This window comes from Bombus bifarius, unplaced genomic scaffold, assembly GCF_011952205.1.
Source record: "Bombus bifarius isolate JDL3187 unplaced genomic scaffold, Bbif_JDL3187 scf7180000008019, whole genome shotgun sequence".
Lineage (NCBI taxonomy): Eukaryota > Metazoa > Arthropoda > Insecta > Hymenoptera > Apidae > Bombus > Bombus bifarius.
The window spans coordinates 255-24,020 of record NW_022884392.1 but is presented as its reverse complement, the minus strand read 5'-3'; the positions used below and the strand labels follow the sequence as shown (position 1 = coordinate 24,020).

The following is a 23,766-nucleotide window of genomic DNA, read 5'->3' as shown; positions in this document are numbered from 1 at the left end:
AAATATAGAGCACAGAATTCTGATGATTTTTGAGTTGATTCCGCAATAGAAATAAAACTAACTGGCTCGATCGATAGTTGTATAAATCCTGGCATAGTATAACTATTGAGCGAAACGAAAGCGCGTATCCATTTACATCTCCAAGTATTGTACGACTTATCGGTGTTACCAATTACCGGAACGACTCGTCGATCCAGTGATACCCTAATTTCCTTCAATTTCCGTAGATGATCGTCGCGAGCACGCTTGAACGCGATAATCGTCGCACGGTTTCGAGACACGACATTCTCTCGTTAAAACATGTACTCCGGGAAAACATGCATGCAAATAGCCGAAAGACGAGCAAGACTGTTTATTGCTTCCGCATCCGGGGAAAGCTCAGTCAGATTGGCGAGATAAAAGCGAATTAAGCGGTCGAACGTGAGTCCCGAAATAACGAAATTCAATTACCGTCCTGGCGTGATCCTCGCACTCGATGGAAGCGTAGGTAAAGCAATGTGCTTGGGCACATACCCACACACCCACACACATACACACACACCCGCGCGAACACACGCGTATATAAGAGCCACGCATGAGAGCGTTGCACGGCCACGTATAGCTTCCGGTCTCTGGTTCATTCTAATTGCCAGCCAGACACACAGGACCTCGGGAAAGAAATTAAGCGGTCTCGCTCTTCTTACTACGCTTCAGGCCTTCTTGATCTTTTAAGTTTAGAGTGACGCGGCTAGACCAAGGGATCCGAGATATTTGCTCAATCGGATGAAAATCATTCGGTGCACTAAGAATCGTAATAGCGGTGTATACTATTTGAAGCTTCGAGAGTATTAATTAACCTAGAGGCGTTTGAATTTTCAATGATTTTTAACATAACGTTATCCAATATTAAATACGAGATATCGTTTTTTGAAATGTAGCAGTGGACTGACAGGTCAGTCTGACTACCACGATGATTCTGTTATTTGCTCTGATACATAGTATCCTTCAGTAATTCGGTATCCTAACAATATTCCTGTGGTTTCAAGCCTTGCAATTCCGTTTCTACGAAATGTCGTTTCGCAGTGCGATCCTCGGCTCTAACTTTTTAATCAAACTTCTCCGATGTACTACGTAAAATGGTAATTCCACGAAACAACTTCCTCGACATTCTACTCTTTCGCTCTCCTGATTAATATCATTACTCAAACTGAAACTTTTCCGCGACATTCTACGAAAGAAGAAAAAGACTGCGGTTCTACGGAAATATCTTGCCGAAAGGATCGCTTCCGCTACTTTTTTAATGAAATTTCTTCCGGTTCTCCGCGAAGCTTCCTAGTCCCACGGAGGCTCCACAGCTGCGCAACTCCAGAAAAACTCTCTTCTGATCCCCGTCGAAGCGGCTAATTACGAAGGGAATCGAGCTTGGCTTCCTTTGTTTCAAGCTCGCCCGAGAACGGAATTCCTACCGTTATCCCACAGATGTACCTGCCCGGCGCATCCGCGGCTGAAAAGAGACAAACCGAGACGAAGCAAGAAAGATGGAGCAACCACGCTCTGCCATTAATATAGTACGACGCGCGTTTTGTCCGCTTGGTTCTCGTATGTTTGGACATACCCTGGACCCCTTTATCGCCGAAACACACCGCGCACATTGTGCTCGGAATTTTGTGTGCGCCAGCCGTGTATATCGTCCGCGCCACGCACAATATAATGCCCCCAACGTACTGGTGAAACGAGCCCTTTATTGCTGTTCGCGTTGCTCGGATGCTGCTTCCTTTCTCAGGCCCACACCGTCCTCCGTCTCTCTCCCTCCCTTTCTCTATGTTACTAACCTCTCTTTTCTCTCCTTCTCTTTTCCTCTTCGCCACACGATGCGTTCGTTTGCCCGTTGCCCATAAGCCGAAGATACACAACGTGGTTGCTCGAGGACCGCACCTGCGCCACGAATTATCGTTGGAATTATTTCTGGTTCCGTTTCCAGCAGAAACTTGCTAGGGAAATACGGTTAAATCGAGCAAAAGTTGGCCCTTTCTTTATCACGACAAAAGGCATTCTCTTTTTACAGTCGATTCTTGTTTACGGATGATGTTGTTCGACGGTGTAGGATTTTCTCGAGATTCGATTGTCTCTGGATCGGATGGACCGAAACCGTGAAGATTCGACATTCTACTGCGTGAGTTGTATTATGAAACTTAAGAAGAAGTAACACGTAGTCCCGTTGATAATAGAATCCATAGAATCGATTACAATGGAATCAGAAACTTCCATTAAACTTTCCATTAGTCTCTTCATTGTGACGATCTAACCAACCAGTTTCTCGAAAAGTTTCCTTAAGACATAACGTCCCAATATAATAGAATTTATATTCTTTCATGATCTTTAGAAGATTAAATCCTCAAAAACACTGATTTTGGTAACACGAGTCTCCGTTTCTCCTCTCGTTCATTGAACGAAAAGGCGCGAGTGAGGCAGCAGCCAGAAGAGAATGAGAATCAGCAGAGAGAGGTCTCGTTTGCGGTAACGCGGTTCGTTAAACGAAACGAGACGCGGCTGGATTTACGACGGTTTTGCGGTGTGGCAGTGTGTACAGAGCAGCTTGAACGGGAACTCGGGTATAGCGAGCAGAGAGGAGATGGCTTACGTCATCGTCGATTGTCAACCGCTCTCCATCGCTTTTCCCTTTTGCTCCTGTCGGGACAGGGGACACGCCGTGTGCACGCGGCCGCGTGTGCACTGTGCACGCCGTGCGCGTTCCTCGCGGCGCACCTGCCATTCCACAGCCGAACGATAATGAGCGAGCGGAGTAATTGGTCCGCTGTCGCGCGCATGTACCCGCCGTGATAACACAGAACTGGCCTGGCTTGTTCCCGGAACCCCGTAATTCGTCGAATCGACAATGAGATATCGAAAAATCAACCTGCACGCGTATCTCCTTGCCTCGTCAGTTGGTAACAAAGCTGTATTAAGATGTTTTATCGGCTGTTAATTAATCGCTAAGTGCGTTTTCTCTTATCTTTCGTACAGTTGTATGTACATCCCTTTTTTAAAGCTTTTTTTCTTGTTACTTTTGTACACTTTTTTATCTCAGTTAATTTGAGGTAAAGGAGACTCGTTAGTGGCACAAAATTATATCATATTAAATTTCCTTATTTGCTTAGTTCTCCAATTTCCGTGCTAATTTGAACAGTTCGACGTTGATGTAGGGTTCTTACCGCGTTTCATTCATAAATCATAAATTTAGTCCGGATGACTTAGAAGTTCTGTGTGTGTGGTTCGACGGAGGGTATCGATCGAAGGGTGGAAATCGAAACCGACCGCAAAGCCTTGAGTTACATTTGAAAGCTACGATTTAAGTCGTAAAGTCTCGCCCAAACGAGTTTACATTCATAAGAGAATAACAACTTGATGTTTACTTGATACACTTATATATACCTTGATAAAATCCATGCTACTCTACAAATCGATCAAAGCGTTCGGTTACGAATGCTAATCTACGTAACCATAAGTCGTCGGTCTTCTCGATATCACAACGTAAAACCTGTAACTCGCGAGACCACAGTGAAACGACGATACGGATCGTCGAAGGCGGCGCAGTAACCAAAGCTCGTCTCAGCTTACAAGCCTACAATTTGACACGATTAATTGATCTACAAAAACAACAAATAAACATGTTCCGTATAAAGACGTATGCCGCGTACGATTTATTCTTGGCGATATGTGGCGACCAGTGGAACGATGTCGTTCGAAGAGGCTAGCTATCCGCGACACAATGATCCAGGTTACGAGAGTTTTTTCCGCGATAGAGGAGCCACGGTGGTTGAGTAATGCATCTGGCTACCTGCCAGCTCGGGGCTATCCTTCGACGACCGCTCGTTTCTGAATGAACAATAGAAAATGTCTGGCTACTCGCGGCGCTGCCGCCGCGTCGTTAATGAATACCTTGAATCGGCCTGGCCTCGAGTTCACCGGGCGTTTTACAGGTGCACACGCAGGCGTGCACGCAGCCGTTCCACACTGGAGGAACGACTGCCAAGCGTTTTCTCCCGGAATAACGCGTTCACGTCGAGAAGGAAGTCGCGCTAAGACTGGTCACGAGCGAATGATCGACCTCTTCACCGGCGTCTTAGATCAACATGTATTTTCATTCAGTTTTATCATCTCTTTTCACGCAAACTCAGACTTCTTTTTATTTACGCTGTATCTTTATATACGCTTTGATTTTCCTGAATACTTTACGCGTCTTTTTCTCTCTTTCTTCGTAAGCTTAAATTTCCGCGATCTACAGAATCTATAACACGGGATATATTGGGTTGGCAACTAAGTGATCGCGGATTTTGTCATTAGGTGGTATTGACAAATCCGCAATCGCTTAGTTGCCAATCCAATATATCGTACAGATTGTGCGATCTTAAGATCGTCGCTTGATAATCGATCTTGGAAACCTCAATAAAAGGAAAAGAAGGGGTTTAGGCAAAAATATTGTTTAAGAGGAGGAATTCACGCGAGACACGCTGCATTTGTTTGCAGATTCTCTGCCTTATTCGAGCGATATGAAATTATCATGCAACAAGTTCATTGATCTGTCTATCCCGATACAAATAAGACGGTTGAAATTATCCAAGAAATTCTCAAGCGCACGTAGTTTCATAGAACATAGAACACTTTTGGAACATCGTTATTAAAGCCCTCATCTCACTACGATTTTCATTGCGTTCCGTTGATTCGCATCCGACATTAGTCGCGAACATAAACGATCCGCCTATACGCGAACATGAATAATTCCGTTTTAATGGTACAATGTTTAATGCATGAGCAAAATCCACACGCATAGACACAGGAAACAATAGGGAGTTTCTCGTTAACGAACAGCCAGGAAATCAGTTTCTTGATACGATTTTTCAACGTAAACAGACCGCTTAAGAACAGTTCTTTCCCCTTTTACATCCTCCTGTATCTATGTCTAGCCGTTAGAAAAAATACCGATTCATCCGAAAAGCAAGCGAATAAAATGTATATAGAGGCTGGATAGAGAAGAAGCGGTGGAAAAAGATGGAAGCTTCGTGCCGTGCGAATCGATGCCGAAGACGAAGGACGACGAAACGAAGTCGATCGCGCGTACACACGTCCATCTGCGGTGGTGGCGTGCGAACATCGGCGTTTTCAGAACTCGTAACAGCATCACCTGGGAAGATAGGCTCGGTAAACTGCTTCTCCCTCGACTCCCGTTTCGCCGACAGCGAAACGTTACTTCCCTTCTGGGAACAGAGGGCCCTGGGTATCCTGTTTAAGTATTGCCGGGCACGCCATCGGCGAATCCTGCTTTTCGTCCTTTTATTTCTACTCTTCTTTTTATCTTCTTTCGTTTTTTTTTTTTTAACTTCTTTGCTCTTTTCTTCGTCGATTCCCTTCCCTGCTTCGATCTGCCTGTTCCGTCAATTATTTATTAATAATTTGAGATATATGTTTGCTTTACAAACATTGTACGAGTATGTTTAGTTAGGCGATACACTGCGTATTTTACTTAAGAGTAATATATATTTACGTTCCCACCGAGATCTTTAGTCGCGAGAAATCTCAGTTTTGGTAGTTTCCTTGTTTCGTACTTACCGTCTCGCCTCTTGTATTCGTCGAATATGCAGACGTTTATGAGAAATTGAAACGAGCGAAAATATTGAAAGTATGTGCTCGGGTGAAATAGGCTGTACAGTGCATGTGGGCTTTGTAATTCCGGTGAGACTCGATAGCGTAACGAAAGGTCCGTTTTCTGACGGTTGTCGCCGCGCGATATGGTCACGGTTTTCCGTAGCTTGAAACAGGCGTCGCGAAATTGTTGGTCGGCTGATTCGAAGCGCGCGATCTCCTTACGATCGCGCCTCGTGTTTCATCCTTCACGAAACAATTGCTTTTTGTATCTCGAAAACACCTGGAACGCATCTCGAAACCTATCCTTCCCCCGATTATACCAAAACTCTCTTTTCGCCCAATTTCTACTCGCGAGTTTTCGCTGGCGATTACTGCCGCAAAGTAAAAAAGAAAAAATGGAGGCTCTCGAAATTCAACCAAGTTTCAAAAATAGACCCCTGGCGATCGCGAGACTGCTCCGGTGAACCGTTCATTAGGTTCATCACGGAGGCCCTGAAGGGAACCGAAACCTAGAACGAAAAGAAAGGAAAGAAAAGGATAAAAAAGAACGGGAACACGGAGGCTGACCACTTAACTCTTCCTTACGCTACCGACCACAACGTAACCATACAGCACGGCCGATGTATACTACTCGACCCATTTGCCCGTGCCATGAGTCTCTCACACGAACATCATGAACTGGCCCAGTCAGGCTTGCTTGGACCCTGTGTGCATCGTGAGACGCAGCTTTTTCGGTAGGGCACCTGATCGAGGCTTGAACGACGGAGAAAGATGGACGAGCCCTCCTAATCTGTTGCCCCATTACGATAATACGTTTAGTAGGAAGCCTGAACCGTGTGTGCTCTTCTTCTTCCTTCTTCTACTTTTATTCTGTTGCGAAAACAGGTAGGCAATGGTAGAAGGAAGAAGAAGAAGAAGGAGGCAGCCAGGAGAAGTAGAAGAGGTGGAGATACATAGGAAAGGAAGAGGGTAGTAGTTTGTGTGGTGGCGGTGTAGAAGAGAAGGAAGAAGAAAAGAAGAACGCCTCTTTCCCAGAGCCACAACGTGGTGGTATACGCTTACTCTCTTTGTGCCGGATGCGTGCCGCCGGCGGAGTAGCAATAGCGGACGAACGTCCGGTCTGCCCTCTCTCTTACTCTCTCTGTCTCTCTCGCCGGAGGCCGATGCACTTCGATCGCATCATTGGGCGCAGCACCACCACCTCGCTGCTCCTCTGTCTCTCTCTCTCTCTCTCTATCTATCTGTCTATCTCTCTCTCTTTCTGCCCTTCCGATGGACATGCTTAATTACTTTTCGCGTTTCGTGCCGCACTCTCTCCCTCTGCCGTGGACGATTGATCGATCGAGATGCGCCAAGACGATGATGATCACCGGCGATCGATCTTTTAGTACTCTTTCGAGGTTGGTTCGTGCTGATTTATGAAACTTGGAAGCGTCAAATTTCAGACTTATCGTATTGATCGCGTTGCTTTCAACGGGGTAGATTTTTGAATACGCTTTCGATTTAGTGTCACATCGATCAGCGTGATTTTGACGCGTGAAATTGTCGCGTTGAAGAATCGTCGTAGTAATTGATCGGAGGGGTTGGTCGGCCGTATAGAGCGAGAGAGTATAGAATGATAGGTGGTATTGTTAGGGATGTTTCTGGGGGATACGGCGACACGTAGGACATCGCGGACGTGTCGAAATCAATGGGTGGTAAATTGGAATTGATTTCAGCCGGGCAAACGGAGCAGTTAATTGTATCGTATCAATCGGAGCGAATCTCTTGGCAAATCCATTTGAATTACAGCGAGGTTAATTGATCTCCTGGGAAAGCAATATTGTCGTACTGTAAACAAAATCATTGCTTCGTATAAGAAAAGACTGGGGAGAAGAATAAAAATATTTTAAGACAGTTTCATAGCGTAGAAAGAAAAAGATGCAACGAAACCTTAATAGCGTTTAGCAGTAATTAATGCACTGAAAGAATTTACATTTCCCAGTTCTCAGGAATAACAAGGATAGAAGGAAATATCACAAAATCTTAACGCAGACAATTTTCTTAATTTCCAGAAAAAGTATTGATAACCAGGCTGACGACGCAAAAGTGGCTGGACGTCGGGCCGAATTGGACCGAGGACGAATACAGAAGCGCACACGCGAAGATGGTGTACGAATATAGGGTGACTTGCGTGGCGCACTACTATGGAAAGGGTTGTGAAAATCTGTGCAGGCCGAGGGACGACAATTTCGGTCATTACAGCTGCAGTCCGTCCGGAGAGCGCGTCTGCCTCTCTGGATGGAAGGGTGACTACTGCAATACACGTAAGTTTGCTCTCTTTTTATTTTCTCCTTGCAGCGCCTATTATCGTACACGTAACATGCGTGCACTCCCACGCTTCCCATCGCGACTGCACCGCGCGTGACATCCCTCCTTTTGTAGGAATTCCGTGTATGAAATTACAGAGACGATCCTCTCTGACGTTCTCTTTCTTCTTCTCTCCGTGACTCTCCTCGTCTCTCTGTTCATCCCTTGTCCCGTCCGGCTCTGTGTCTCGCGTCCTCACCGTCGCGTAATTTATACTGTTCGCTGGTAATCGGAGAGGCTGTCGAATTTAGGATTTTCTTCCGTGCTTGTTCTGATGACACGCGAAAAGAACGAGCAACGTGATTTGTGTAACAGGGTTAAATGACGTGGGAAATTATGCGAGCAGGGAATCAGAGGAAGAGTTTGTAGAATTGCAAGTGTCGTGTCAATGGCAACGGAAGTGGTCGTTACAACAGAGAAAGGTATAATTGTACCACGCTTTTAATAGTCACGTCAATCAAATTTCATATATCGATCAACGATTACGATAAAATGTCAAATTACGTCACAAATTTGCCAGCCGATAAAAACGAACGCATCGCTTCGTATTGCATGATATTTCCAAATATTTCGCTTCTAAAGCCTTTAAACAGCGATGTATGGATGAAGGTAGAAAGAGCCAAGTATAATTTTCAGAAAACTCGCGTAGAATCCATCCGGAGAGGCTAGTCAGCTCGCCTCTCAACGCTTATATAACATTCACTCCAGGACGTTAGTCCGCGCCGGCCGGTATATAGCGTTCTCTCTATTCTCGTTCGTAGCACGAAACTCGACAAACTCGACGAGAGTCCACGAAGGAGAGGCCCGGTGCAGTGTCGGTGCAGTGTCGGGTCCGAGCGTGCAGCAGCTTCCCACGCTCGGCTCGCGCGCGCGTCGCACACATACCAGAAAGAGAGAGCCTTCTCTTTCTGCTCTGGCCCCGCTCTGTACCCAGTGCACCTCTCTATACCTCTCTCTCTCTCTCTCTCTCCTTTTCTCCCCTCCCTCCTCCGCTCCCTTGTTATATCCGTATCTGCTGTCTATCCGTCTCTTCGTGTGTGTATATACGTGTCTCCTCCTCTCCTTTCTTTCTCTTTTTTCCTCTCTCTCTCTCTCTTCATATGTATACGTGTGTGTATGTATATGAGTATATTCTCTCTTCTGATCGTGTTCGAGTTCGTCTTCTGTATCCAGCATCCTCCTTGTCGCTCGTTCTCGCGTACCTGAGCTCTCCTCTCTCGAGCTTCTCAGGATTAATCTGTACGTGTACGTATATACGTGTAGCTCTCAGTGTCTACATTCCACGTGCACCTCGTGCACGTTCAGGATAATCGTTGATGTGTGGATGGAAACTCCTCCATCGTGTGTGGCTCTTTCAGTCTCTCACCGTGTTGGAGGCTCGTCTCACCCGCATAGACGTGTGGGTGTGCACGCGGATGAGACTGGAACGGGACGACTGGATCGCCACGTAGCTGTCGCTGCGCTTGCCTCTCGATGCTTCTAGTTTACGACGAGCAGGTTACGTGGTGCAGCTGGCGCGAGGACCTTCCAAACCTTCTCTTCCGTTTTGTCTTCGATCGTTTCGATCGTTCTTGCACTTTCTCTCCTTTGTTTCACGGCATTGCTTTTTAACTTTTTTTTTCTTGTCTCGTTTCTTTGGTTTGTTGGTCGACGGTTGCAGGAGTGTCGGAAGGATGGATTTGAATGGACTCGGTTTCGCAAGATCCGCGCGCGCGAGAGCTCGCGCGGGAGGCCTTTTTCTCTCCCTCGACGATGGCATCCGAGATCTCGATCTTATTTTGCTTCCTTTGCCAGCGTGCCAAGTCATCGCATTCCCGTCCGCGGCCAACATTCGAGTCAACTCGCTGTCAGGGCAATGGTATTCGCGAATTTCGCCACAATCGCTAGTCTAAACGATCCTATAAACGATCTCGTGATCCATCCAGTCATTAAGACGTTGTTACATACTTGAAATCGTTCTAATCGAACAGTAGATTATTTCGATTGTAAGATCGAACATCGACAAACCTGCCACGATTTTATGAGAATTTTTCTCCTGCCAACGTTTATGTCAAATAGTAACCTGGACTTTGCGATGAACTGAAACTGACCAACACTTTCTAAACTTTTAAATCCATGAAAGATTTGGAAATTTGTTCACAGACAGCTGGGTACACACCTAATTGTACCTATTTTTCCCAAGTGCAAATCCAACCGTACGTAAACGCATGTAAACCAAATAAAGCCATACAAAATTACAAATCTTGCGAGTTTCGAATCTTCGAAACACCTGTAAACTTCCGTCGATCTTCCCTTAATCATCCTCCCTGCGCTTCAATAATCCTCTTGTAACGATCGACGAGAGGAAGAGTCAAAGTCGTCGACAGGGTCTCCGGGTGTGTTCTCGTGGCCGTCGTCGATCGGTCGTTGCACTCGTCGTCGAGCACCGGCGCTCGACAAAGTTTCTCCGCGCATTGATTACTAATAGACTACTTACTCTTCATTTCGTGACATTCCCGGCCATTCGTGGAATCGTCTGTTCGTGCGTTGAGTTTCGCGAAGGAAAGTCAGTCTCTGTCGAGTGCCGTCCCTGTCTCTGATAGACGGCGAAAAACGCCGACGACCACACGGTTGCCTCTCGTTGCGATCGCAGGCCGATCTTTTCTCACGTGTGCGGCCAAGCTCACGCCCACGCCACCGTTTCCAGGATTTTCGCCGCCTTCCTGTTCCTCCTGCACCGCCACCGCCCCCTCGACGCGATGAGAATGGGCCATTGTTGCGATTTAATGCGAGTTCTGGCCCCGTGGACGCGTGCGAGGTCTGGCGACGAGGAAACAGATCGACTACGATTAATCGCCACGTAATGTATGTGACACTCTTTGCTCGATCGTCTTGTCATTGTTCCAAGTGTTTTTTGCCTGAGATTCACAGTTATCGGCGCGTAACACTTCCTTCGTTTATTTTCGCTAATATATGCGACGAATTAGTAAGAAGATAAATAATAGATGTGTTGAAAAATATATTGAAATTGAACTTGCCTGGCAAACAAGTTTCGTGAGAACGGTACAAAAAGCAATGGAAGCCATCGAGGTTCGGTTTCTAGAAATGGCAAGAGTACACGCGTGTATCGTGTCCTAGCGGCTGTGTACTCAGCGCGTTTGCTCAGCTGACCCGGTGTGCCGCTTTCTGTAAAAAAATGTCTACCACCCGTGGGCAGAAAAATGTGACGACCCCCCTTTGGGCAATTATCTTTTCGATTTTATCTGTCCGTTAATCCTGCTGCATTCTTCCACTTACTTTCGATCCAATCACTCTATCGCTCTTCGAAATCCATCGAACGTAATTGACGTCGAAAAGTTAGGAGCGAAGCTTCCATTTGAATTCCAATCAACCTGGTAAATTCATAAAAAAGAAAAAAAAAGAAAGAGAAAAGGAAGAAGAAGAAGCAAAATACATCGGCTTGCAATTCAATTTATCCATTAACCTTCCTCAATTCCAGTTTCCGTAAGGTAAAACGTAAAGTAAAATTCAAACAAGGGCTGACCCATCGGGGCAGCAGAAAAACACACTGACATAAACGGTTAATCGTTGGAGACACGCAAAAGGAGAAGAAAGGCCGGCGCACAAAAACCAGTCCCTCGAGCATGCTATAACACTGTATATAGCCGATCGTCCTGTAAAACGGGTTAACGAGGCTAGGGGTAGCGGAAGGATAGGGTGGCTTGCAGCCAGGCGCATTTTCGGGGGTGCCTGAACGTATTACAGGGGTTGTTGCAGAGGCAGCTGCAACACGAGCGGCCGAACTACGCCGAAAGAGGCCGAGTGGGCCCCTGACAGCTGCACAGAGGTCGGTGCTTTAACCAACAGCTGCACCGGCCTCACGTTCACAGTCCGCTTCCATTTCAACCCCTCCCCTGGCCATTGGTCCCCGTCACTCTTCTTCTTCTTCTTCTTCTTGTCTCTCTTTCTTATTGAACAGATCTGATGGAGCTACCTGTGCCAGTATTTCCTGGATTTTCCTTCCATGCTTTCTTCGGCTCTGCGTATAACTTTCTATAGAGCAATAGTCCTGTTTAGCGCGTCAGGTAGACAGAGGTAGATAGGGGGGAGAATGTTCGATTGAAACTCATTGTCGCTGTTCCACGAAAGGTCAGGCACGAAACGACGCCGCGCCGGTTAGCAGTCGGAGACCGGAGAAAAATCGATACGTACGTTGGACACGAGTCGTAAAATTCATTTAGGGGAGCGAAAGTACGGCTACAGGCTTGTGGACGTTTAAATAGAATGATATCGGTTTCGACGCGTTTCATGGTGTCTTTACGTGGAAGGAAAGGAGGAACGCGGTTGTTGTCAAAGTTCTTCATCAGAAGGGTCTGTTGCGTGGCGCAGGTTGCGGTCTCCTCGCGGCTCTTCCATCGGCTGAGGGCCACGAGTCTATTGTCAATGTCTGGCCGAATGGTACCTGCGAATCTAGGGCGCTTTCAGCCATGTTTATGCTGTTTCCTGTGCTCTATTTCTTCGGCATATTACCATATAGACTATCGGCCACAAATTTTCAAGCATTTATCCTTCCAATTCAATATTACCTTTATCGTCACAACAGTGCATTTTATATAAAGACAAATAAAATATATATTATGTAAGTATAGTGGAAAGATGAAATTTTTTCTTAACTGACACTTGATTCGAATTTAATTAACACGAAAGCAACTCTACCAGTTCTCTTCGATCAGCTGAGGATGATACATACTTCGCGAAAGATTACCACACACCAATGCCACAACATAGTCTATCCGAGTTTAAACTCGGCATCAGACGTTGCCGTAATCCCAGGGTTTAATTCAGGAACAGTCGGTTTTCACCAAAGCCAATCCTCCTCTCTTTCTCTCTCTCTCTCTCTCTCTCTCTCTCTCTCCCTCCCTCTTTCCAGTCCCGCTTTTGAATTCTTCTTTTTCCAAGGGCCGGTAGAATCTGTGCGATTTGCCCGTTCCTTTCGTCGTCCCGCGGGATCCAGCAACCAAACTCGAGACTCGTTCCTCACGGTTCTCCACTCTATAAATACCATACGCTCCTTAGCGCGTCGAGACTGGCGAGCTCCATCGAGAGCCGCCTTCGTGGGCCGTTGCGCTCGGTGCCAAGGTCACGCGGCCCATCGGCCCTCTCCTGTCCTCTCAGTGGCCCCCACACGCTCTGCCACAGGGTTCACCTTCTCTCCTTTATCCAGACGAACCACCTTCAACCCCTTCATTCAGGAAGACACTAGCCGACCGAGTTCTTCGCAGATCTTTTGTCCAGCTTGTTTTCACCTCGCGATCTCTTAACTTCTATATTCTTTCTGTGAGCATAGAGAAAGACGTGCCTTTATGAAAGATTGTTCATCTGTGAAATGTTCTTTCGGTGGGGTTAGGTTGGCCTTGTTTCTTTTTCTTTCTTTTTTTCTTTTTCTTTATTTTCATTCGGTCGATGGACTTATTCTCTTTCCAGTTGACCGATTTTTCTAAGGCACGCCAAATAATTAAGGAATTAACTTTTGTCATACAGTTTCGAAGGAAGCATCCAACTTGAAAATACTTTTGAGATCTATCCGTTTTACTGGACTGGGAAAAAAGAAAGACGCACCCTGTAGAGAGGGTTTCTCATTCATGAAACATCCTTTCGATGAAAGAACTTTGCTCTTACACGTCCTATTCGATTTTTACAAACGAAAATATAGTCTCCGTTCGTCTGACTTCTACCGATCGAATACTTTAATCTGATCGTGGGTTTTTATCATTTGAACGAAAAATCGTAATTAATGGAAGAATTAGTGAAAAATTCTCTTGCATATATGTAAATTCTAGTTATATCTTCTTCTGTTTATATTCCATTTTATTCCAAGTAATTAGGGAATCGACTGTGTATAATTTCGAAGTGTGCCGTTGAATTCTGGTATTCGAAAATATCGTTAACCACGAATACTTATTGTACTGCAAATAAAAAAATCCACTGTGAACAATTTCGAAGTGTATCGTGTAATTTTTGTATTCGACAAATATCGTCGACCTCGAACTCCCACTTAACGAGTTTCAGATAGATTCCGCAACGCGTTTTTGGAGAACGTGTGCCGGCGTATAACGTGTACGAAGGATCATTGCGAAATGTAAAGATCAGAGAAGTTAGAACTGAAAGATTGCTGAAAAATTTCACGGACGGAAGACACGTGTGCGGGAAATAAAACCGATTGAAGACGCGATAGATGCGCAGAGGAGATGGTGTGGTGGTATGGCAGACGCGATACGCGATCTATATGCTCGAGGAACGTACGTAACCGAACCGGTGGCTGGCAGCCAACTGAAAGACTTTGGATATATTTGCGGACTGGATAAACTGCGCGACACGTGACACAATTTCGTTACCCTTGCTGGCGTGTGCTGCTATGTGAACGATCTTTCTCCTCGTATCCGTCCTGTCCTGCTCTAATTTATTATCAGAATTTGGTCATCAGTGTGGGGAAACCACATTGAACAATATATAGAAACGTCGTTAATTAAAGTATCAACACGTTGTGTACATTACATTTTTCAAGTTTCGCTTCAAGTACTCTTGGCAAAATGTTTTTATTAAAATAATGTTTTCGTGCATAGGTTTTTGCTTAGAACTTCGTCTCTCCTGTTCGGAAAATATGACGAGAATAGAAGTAGGATTATTTTGTTTGCATAACTCGCATGAAACGTTATAAGCGTGATTTTCTAAATTTATTACAAATTGTCACTTGTTAAAGAAGACAAACTGTGTTTCAGTTACAATACAGTTATAGACACATTAAAAAAAAAAAAAAAAGAAATGCCTAAACAAACAGCAGAAGGTTTTAAACGTAATTATCGAGCTTCTGAACGATTTTCTGACATCGTTGTAATTCAGTTTACTTCGTCTTCATTTTGGTTTTATGTTCGAGTCAAGGAAAGTGGAAGATTCATGAAATAATTTTGAAAGGAGGCGGAATTGGTCAATTAGCAGGGCGTTAGAGGTGATTTCACGATCGCAAGATAAGAATCGTCACACGTGACACAATTTTATCATCCTTGTGGGACGCGACCGTGTGAGCGCGAGCGCACGCGCGCGAGCGAGCACCCGACAACGTATCGTTCACTACTACGTGCAGCTATGCAAGGAATCGTGCGGTCAGACTCCTTTCCTATTCAGGATTCCCAGAAAACGGGAACGATTCGTGGTATATATGACATAAATTTTAATTAGACGATTCCCTCCATCGTATATTCGAGGTGTGAGCGATACCGACTTCGTGTTTATAAATTGGTCCTTTTTGGTCGAGGAAGCAAGTACGAGACATTACGACACCTGTGTGCATCCACTAGAAATTTACAACAGAACTACCATCGTTTCGCGGGAAATTTGTGCAAAATTCTTTCTATAAAAGTAACTAGCTATTGCAGCCTTCGAGCTGCCTAAGCTTCGACCTTCAACCTCTAACCTCCGCTCTCCATCCAAACGTCTAATCTCAAAATCAACCGATCAAAGGATCGTTCTTTCCAAATCCTTTCAAACGTTCAAACCGTTTTACCAATTTACCACGGAAAACTGCTTTGCATAATTTACTCTCTGGATAAAGCAACCTCTCTGACCTGCATTGTCCTGTCCCAAAAGCAGCGGATCGATTTTCCATTCGAGTTTCTGAACAATTTAACAATTCGATTAACGGCGACACACAGTGGGTCCTTGTACAGAGAAGGAGAGAGAGAGGAGAGTAGCACGTTGAATTATCGAGTTCTCCTGGTACCCGACTACCTATAGCAGAGGAATGCATCGGGATGCATCGTATGGTACCGCTCGTGCAGTCGTGAGGGACGCGATCGACCTCTTGCGGAGAGTTGCCTTAACCTTTTGGATTTTTTCTTACTCGTTTCAGCCCGCTGCCTGCCCGGATGCGACGAGCAGCACGGACACTGCAGTCGACCCGACGAGTGCATGTGAGTATACGCATACAATCTACCATTTTTCTTTCTCTGTCTTTTCCCTTCATGATAATGTGTACATGTAGCCAACTTAGTCTTCTTCTTCTTCTTCTTCTTCTTCTTCATCGTCGTCGTCGGTCTTCTTCTTCTTCTTCTTCTTCGTGCGCCTTTTCTTTTTCTTTTTCCTTACTGATATTACATTCCTGACTCGATACCTGTACGCGTTGTATCATACTCGTGCCGCATTAATAACGACGCGACGCGACGCCTCGATAAACGAGCTTCCCGCGAAAGTCGATCGTTAATGAGTCTAACGCGATCGATGATCCAGCCGTGTTAATTGCCTCACCGTGAGAATATTTTCAGTTCCGTTTTCGAATCCTTTCTCTAATGAATCATCGAAATTCTGCCTACAATCGTTTATTTATAGTCGAATCTTCTCCCCGAATTTCAATTTATTAATTATTTATCATTTACAATTTCTAGATCATCTACTTATTCGGAAGTCGTTACGACACCGTGTACGATTATCTATTGCTATAATCCTTTCGTTTCTATCGTATATCTATCGATTATTTATTAAAGATTAGGGTCCTGTTTAGCAAACAGTAATAGTTATTAACGATCAGCTGCATTTATTGAATTATGAAAACCTTCGCAATCTAATATCGTTTCAAGATTATTGAAAATATCGAATAATGTATACCGAAGTGGATTGCATATCGAATCATCTAAGCAACTATACTATACAGCGATAGTATTTACCTAGAAAATATCGGAATTCTCGATTCGTTGTAAATAATTTGAGAAAACTGTTCGCCTTATCCAATCAAGTATTTCCATTAGCATAGCTACCAGTTTCTGCGATTGGGTCGCGCCATTCGATTTTCCCTTGACTCGGGGATTGGTGCGCGATTAGAATATCATCGGCGGAACTCGTTTCCGGGTGTTGCGATTCCCCTCGTTCCTGTTTCACCAGTAATTTCACAGTCAGAGGCGCGTCGTGCACGATGATCGTCGGGGGTCGAAGAGAACGAACAGAAATTCGAAGCAGCCGGCTTGTTTCCGCCGTAACGAGAGAACCGATCTTGCATCCAGCACGAATTTTCTCCTCTCGCGTCCTTTTATTTGATTCTCGTCTTCTTTTGTCGCGTTTACGCCACCCTTTACTTTCGTCTATTTCGAAAGTCGCGCGATTGTGTCGTTGAACCTTCTAATTCGACTCGACGAGTGGAAAAAAGAACACGCTGACTAAGGGCAGAGATCGATTCGGGAATTTCTGTATTTGCCGAGAATCCCGCTCTATAAATATGCCGCTGCCTCGAAGAACTCTTTATTGTTCTCGTTGGCGCGCGAATTTTTTCTCGGCTGCAAGAGAAGAATACCTTCTTCTCACCCTCGAGTTTTAAGCCTTAGACGATTCTAGAGACGCGTAGAATGTGAAATTCGATCGCTGTTTTCCCTATCTTCCATTTTGATTCGTTTGGAGAAAGTTTTATGCCCGTTAAAAATTCTAATATCAATGTCAATGGGATAACTCGATTTAACTTCCGTATGTTATTTATCCAATTTTTCTTATCGTTGTGGATCATCGTAGATTATTATTAGAAGTTATCACGAGGCATCGTTGGCTCGCGATCATAGGAACGCAACGATTTAGCTGTCGAAAATCACGATACTCGAATTTAGAAGGAACGCAGTTAGAGCAGATGAAGATTCCGCGATAATTCCGATCTGTCTTCGCATGGGACTCGAATCTCGGTGCGACGTTAACCCAAGGTTTAGAGTTAACTCGATCATCTAATTACTGTACGAGACTGGGGTTAATTGTCCCGTTAGCCGCAGTCGTCGGTCCCCGTCGAGTTCCCTGAGAGCACCATCCATGTCTCTCCTCCGCCATTCTCGTCCACTTTCTTTCCCAAGGGGTAATTCTCATAAAGTCGTGGAAAAATAATATTTTCGAAAATAGACGGGGCACTCGTCCAGGTTGTTCGCTGAGACGCGGCTTTTAAAGGTCCCAGACGATCCGGAATTTATGGGCGTACCGTAGACGCGTAAATAAACAACATACCGAGTCGTCTGTAATAAATTGTTCGTTGAATATCGTGCAAAATACTTTGAGACATTGAGGGCTTTGCTGTAACTTCGCTCTGAGACGCGGAGCATCGGTTTTCATGTCCAAGGAAAACCTGTTGCGAAACGAGCATAGAGGTTCTCGACGATTGTAAATTTTTGAATTGCAGTGTAGTTTTATTGGATATGGATACTTTAAAGATGATTCAACTGCATTAATTTTCTCCTAATTATAAGAGACGAGAGTCGATTCTCATAGAGCAACATATCGTAAATGGACTCGAGGATAAGAATATAGAAGCAATGTTACAAGCAGGCTACAGATATTTGTATAAATTTAGATTTCGTGCGAATGCGAAGTGAATATTAGAAGAATGAAATCTAAGTGAACATTAGTTTCATCTTCTAAATACTAGAATTAATATCTTGATTCTATAATATATGGTATATTTATTTCTGGAAATTTAGATGACTCGTAAACGCATAAAAACATCCGCAGACTGATCATAAAGTACGCAAGATATTTGTGGCGCCAACGTAGTGATGGATGGTGCAAAAATAGCAACGATCAAACGTTGACAAACGTTTCGAGGAAAGGTTTCGAATAAATAGCAACGTATTACGTGGACAAAGGGTAATCTGTTTTCTGGTTGCGTAACCGTATGCGTGGAAATAGTCGATACGATCGCTAAAAGCAGTTGCCATCTTAAGCCTCGTGGGATGTTGGCCCCATTCGTGATACGTGAAAGAATCGCGGCCCTACGGTGTCCCATTGAAATTTCGGAGTCCATGGCCGGAGCCGTACGTGTTATTGTAACTGAATACCGATGAGGATGCATATCGTGCATCATTTTACGATCTTCCCATCCTTATTTCTTTTAAACGTATCTACCTAATCTTATACCTACATAATATTCGCAATTTCTCCAATTCTTTTTTCACCGAGTACCGAGATACTTCTAAATATCGGTACTCGAATATACCACTATTTTAAATTACCCTTATCGATAGTCTTGAACATTGGTATTTTCGAATACCGGTATTCCCGCACGCTAATATGCCTAAGTACCGGTATTCGTGCGATTCCCGAACTCCACACTTCTCCTCTTTCACTTCACCGTGTTCCAGCAATTACTCGATTACCTAAACTCCTTGAGTGTCAGTACCCGAAGGTATTCTACCGACTTTCTAACTTTATTCATTTCGTGCATTGTTCTAATTTCGAATACGATAGCACTAGGATCAAGAATATGATCATTTCTCCGTATGGGTACCGCTGAAAGCAGGCTGCGTTTCTTCGCGGTCATTAGAAATCCGTTTCGCGCCCTAGGAAGAAGATTCGTTCGCTAGAGAGGACAGCTCGAAGAATCTCATTGGCTAAGCTCACGCGCGAATATATAAACTTCCATGAATTTGTATATACATATATATTATGTATTTGTGTGTATGTGTGTGTGTGTGTGTGTGGATATATATACGTATATATGTACATATACATATATGTACATATGGTGGCACAGTTCGACTCATTCTGTTCTACCTTCTATACTCTGTTCGCGGACCTGCTGCTCGTCTTTCCTTCTTTCTCTCTCGATTACGTTGCTCAGTGTATACATGGGATTTAATGGTATAGTCATGCGACGTCGACTGCTTTGGGGCTATCTCTCTTGTCTCTGTTTCTCTCTACTTCTCGATGTGTGTATGTATATATATGTGTGTGTGTGTGTGTATGCGTGTATTATATATATATATTCATATATATATATAATATGCATGTATACATGTAAAAAATATATATATTATATATATATATAAATGTAGAAAGAGAGAGAGAGAAGCGGATGGGTATTAGTGGGCAGAGCAAGGCGCGCGCACACACAGAGGAGCGTAACCTTTCCTTGACCCGCATACTGAACGGCTGTGCCGAGACTCGAACCGTGGGAACACAACTCGACGACTCGTCTCCCCACTCTCCTTCGAATTCTACCTCCTCTCCTGTCTCTCTTGGCTAAGGTTCTTCCTCCCTTCTCTCGACGGTTCTCTCCTTTTCCTTCTCCTTCCTCAAGCTCTTCGTCTCTCTCTCTCTCTCTCTCTCCCTCTTTCTCTCTTTCTCTCTCTATCTCTCCCTTTCCTCCTGCTCATTCTATTTCTCCTCTTCTCTTTTCATCTTTCTTTCTTCCTTCCTTTCTTTCTTTCTTTCTTTCTTTCTTTCTTTCTTCCTCTGTTTCTTTCCTCAATGTGAATTTGCGTTAGTATATATTTGTATTAGTGTACATATAAATGCGCAAGGAAGGTGTATTTATACGTAATATCGTGTATATATATGTACGCACGTCTCTCTTCATTTCTTCCTGTCTCTTTTTAATGCTTGCTCTTGTTCTATCTTTTCACCAAACGTCTTTGTCCTTTCTACCTCGGTATAACCCCCTTGGACGTAATGGCCGACCACCATATCCTCCTCGTTTCCCTCCCTCCTGTGTCGCGGATCCAGCTCCTCTCTATACTACCTTCCTCCTCGTCGCCTTCTTCTTCTTCATCTCCGCGGCCTTTACCCACCTTCGCGTATCCTCTGTCACGGCGAACTGCCTTTCTTTTTCTGTTCAACCGTTCCGCCCGTTTCTTTTCCTCCCTTTGTCCCTTTTCTTCATCGCGTTTTCTCCTTGCTCTCTTTCCTGGAACTTCTTACCCAAAAACCAACGATCGTGTAAATCTTTGGTCACGATATCTATCGCCAGCTTTTTCTTTTACTTCGACTCGTGGAACGAAATTCGGAAAGCTACCGCAACGATGATATACATCGTGGGAAGTTCGATTAATTCTATCGGACGTGAGAAATAGACGATGATTTCGTAGCATCTTATTTTTATCACATTCCCTAAAATTACGTCTCCGCGAGGATCGATTAGTATTTAACGATCCAAGTAATTAGAGTCTCCTACTCGTTACACCTCCACTGCTTGCATAAAGTAACTCGTGCGTTCGTACAGAATCACCCGGTATAAAGCTCGGTTACCTGGAAACGGGGATTCCTCCTCGTCCCATCTTCTACCTCTTTATTGCGCGTCCTCTATCGCGTTTCATCATTTTTCATACGAGTTTAACGAGGTCTTTGACATTCGTCTTCCACCAAGAATCTCGGAGGATTCTAATCGTCGCCTGTCGGGGGAAATTGTACCAACGGTAGCCCGAAAAAGATATGAAAGATAAAGATGTTCGTGTTTCATTAAAAATTCTTCTTGTAACATTTGCAAAAAATGATGTTCTGATTAATTTCATTCTCACGTTGCTTCATTCTTTAAAAAGTTTCTCCGTTTACATTCATAGTTGAGTTAAAAGGAAAGCTTCCGTTAGCCGTCGCGCGTAGCCGCGGTTACTTTCTCCCCGTGTTCGTCGAACATCGAAGAAAAGCGGCAAACCGATCAACAGAGCTAACGAGCAACATCCTCTCTTGTCTCGGTTACAGATGCCACAACGGTTGGAAGGGAGCGTACTGCGACCAATGCGTGAGATATCCAGGCTGCCTTCACGGTAGCTGCCAGAAACCCTGGGAGTGCCTCTGCGACGAAGGCTGGGGCGGTCTGTTCTGCAACCAGGACCTCAACTACTGCACGAATCACAAGCCCTGCTTGAACGGCGGCACCTGCTTTAACACCTTTAACGGCCAGGGTTTGTACACCTGCTCGTGCGCGCCAGGCTTCAACGGCACTAACTGCGAGAAGCCTCTTTTGGACTGTGACTCGAACCCCTGTCTCAACGGTGGATCATGCTCCATGGACCCGCCCTACGGCAATTCTAGCCTGATCAGAAGCTCCGTAGACTCGTCCTCCTCGTCCTCGTCGTCGTCTTCGTCGTCGTCCACCAGGCAACATTATCGTTGCACCTGTCCACCCGGTTGGCGCGGCCGACACTGCGAGATCAGCTCGAGATCCTGTCGAGATTCTCCCTGCCATCACGGAGCCACCTGCGAGGACGATTCTCTTCACGGATACGTGTGCCGCTGTCCGCCCGGTTACGCTGGCAACGACTGCGAATCCCAGCTCGACCAGTGTTCCCCGAATCCATGTTCGAACGGTGGCACCTGTACAGACCTGGGTAACAGCTTCCGGTGCTCTTGTCCGGCCGGTTTCACCGGCGAACGCTGCGAAACCAACATCGACGACTGCCAAGGCGATCCCTGTCTGAACGGAGGAACCTGCGTGGATCTAGTCAATCAGTTCCGTTGCCAGTGCGTGCCTGGATACGTTGGTCGATTCAGACTTCGTACCGTGAAATATTTCACTCCCAGCAAGATCCTACTACAGCCGTGTTCATAACATCAGACTTTACTTTTACACAACAAGTGCAAATACAGTGCTAGATTACTCTAACACTCGATCTATTAAACCTCCTCCACATTGAACGTTAATTCATTCGAGGTACGCGATATCGAGCGATCGGTTTGACCTGACCGGTTGCTCTTTAGTGGAGAATTCGCAACAGAATTGAATACCAATCGGAAGATAAGTCTATGTAGAAGCTACGAGGCGTTTGTTACAAACAATACGCTTATCGTTTATGAAAAATTCGTTCACAGCGTAAGTAATTGCCTGGAACGTAGAATCAAACGAGAAACGACCTCGCTAGATCTTTTGGTTTACCGATATAGCGAATAATTGATAGTTCAAATACCACGATCCTTGCGAAGTCTCCAATACGATATTTTTTCTCATTTTCATACGCGTTTTCGGATCAGTTTGAAATTTTACCAGTGTAATCGCGATAGCTGCGTCTCGTTACGACAATGAAATTCCAAAATCTTGTGTGTAACATGCATTAGGTAAAAGTGTCTTTCTTTCGCAAACGTGTTTTTTACAGCAGCGCACCTTCATACGAACGTGAAACCAAGTGTGTGAAATGTCGCGGTGTTTATCTCAACAGAACAAAATGGACCGTACGTAATTCGACAATTGAAGTGATCACCACTTCTAAGAAAACTCTACGTCTGACCTTTTTAGTTTTCTCAAGCACCGAAGCCATCGACAGCGTATAGACAACAGACTGGAACGAAGGCAGACCATAGACAGTAAACAGACGACGATGGCTTCGGGGTTTTCAGTTATAGGGTAACAGTGTTAGCGTGCGGATCTGGACCAGCTCAAATTATATTCCTACTTGTACTTACACTTCTGTATTAAAATATATTTTCTACCTTACAATTTATCCACGCGTTTCTCTGTTTATACATCTAATAACCTCAACAAGAACAAAAAACGTTGCGCGTCTATTATTTCCTCGTAAAACGAAAGAAACTTTTCCAACAACCTAACATATTCGCAAAAAGTTCCTCACACGTGTTCAAACGCTTTCTCCAGCAGCTTGTACATTTCAAATTTTCATCGGTCGACGACTCGTTCGATAACATGAACGATATACAGGGTGGTTGGTAACTGGTGATACAAACGGAAAGGGGGTGATTCTACGCGAAAAAAGAAGTCGAAAATATAGAATAAAAATTTTTGTTTTTTAATTTTTCCATCGAGACAACGATCTACAGTGAGACCCGTATAACGTGCCGCACGCGTACCGAGCAAAAATTCAAAGTCGATTTTCTCGAAAACAAAGCCTCGAACGACAAATTTTTATTCTATATTTTCGACTTCTTTTTTCGCGTAGAACCACCCCCTTTTCGCTTGTACCACCAGTTACAAACCACCCTGTATATCGGTTGTTGAGAGTAAAATGAGAATATATCTTAATCCTTATAAACGGTAGCGTGTACGTTGCAAGTATTTTAAAATATTAACCGTTCCTG

General features: G+C 44.6%; 1 protein-coding gene across 1 annotated transcript in view; it reads left to right on the top strand.

Moving 5' to 3' along the window:
• The window catches only part of LOC117207059 (neurogenic locus protein delta-like), a 43,495-nt gene extending 21,207 nt beyond the window's left edge, over positions 1 to 22,288 (top strand). Inside the window, exons 4-6 of the mRNA XM_033446896.1 lie at positions 7,677 to 7,928; positions 15,857 to 15,917; positions 21,439 to 22,288. Of these exons, the coding sequence (XP_033302787.1) occupies positions 7,677 to 7,928; positions 15,857 to 15,917; positions 21,439 to 22,288 (1,163 nt within the window). The remainder of the gene's footprint in view (positions 1 to 7,676; positions 7,929 to 15,856; positions 15,918 to 21,438) is intronic.
• Positions 22,289 to 23,766: the final 1,478 nt, after the last annotated feature.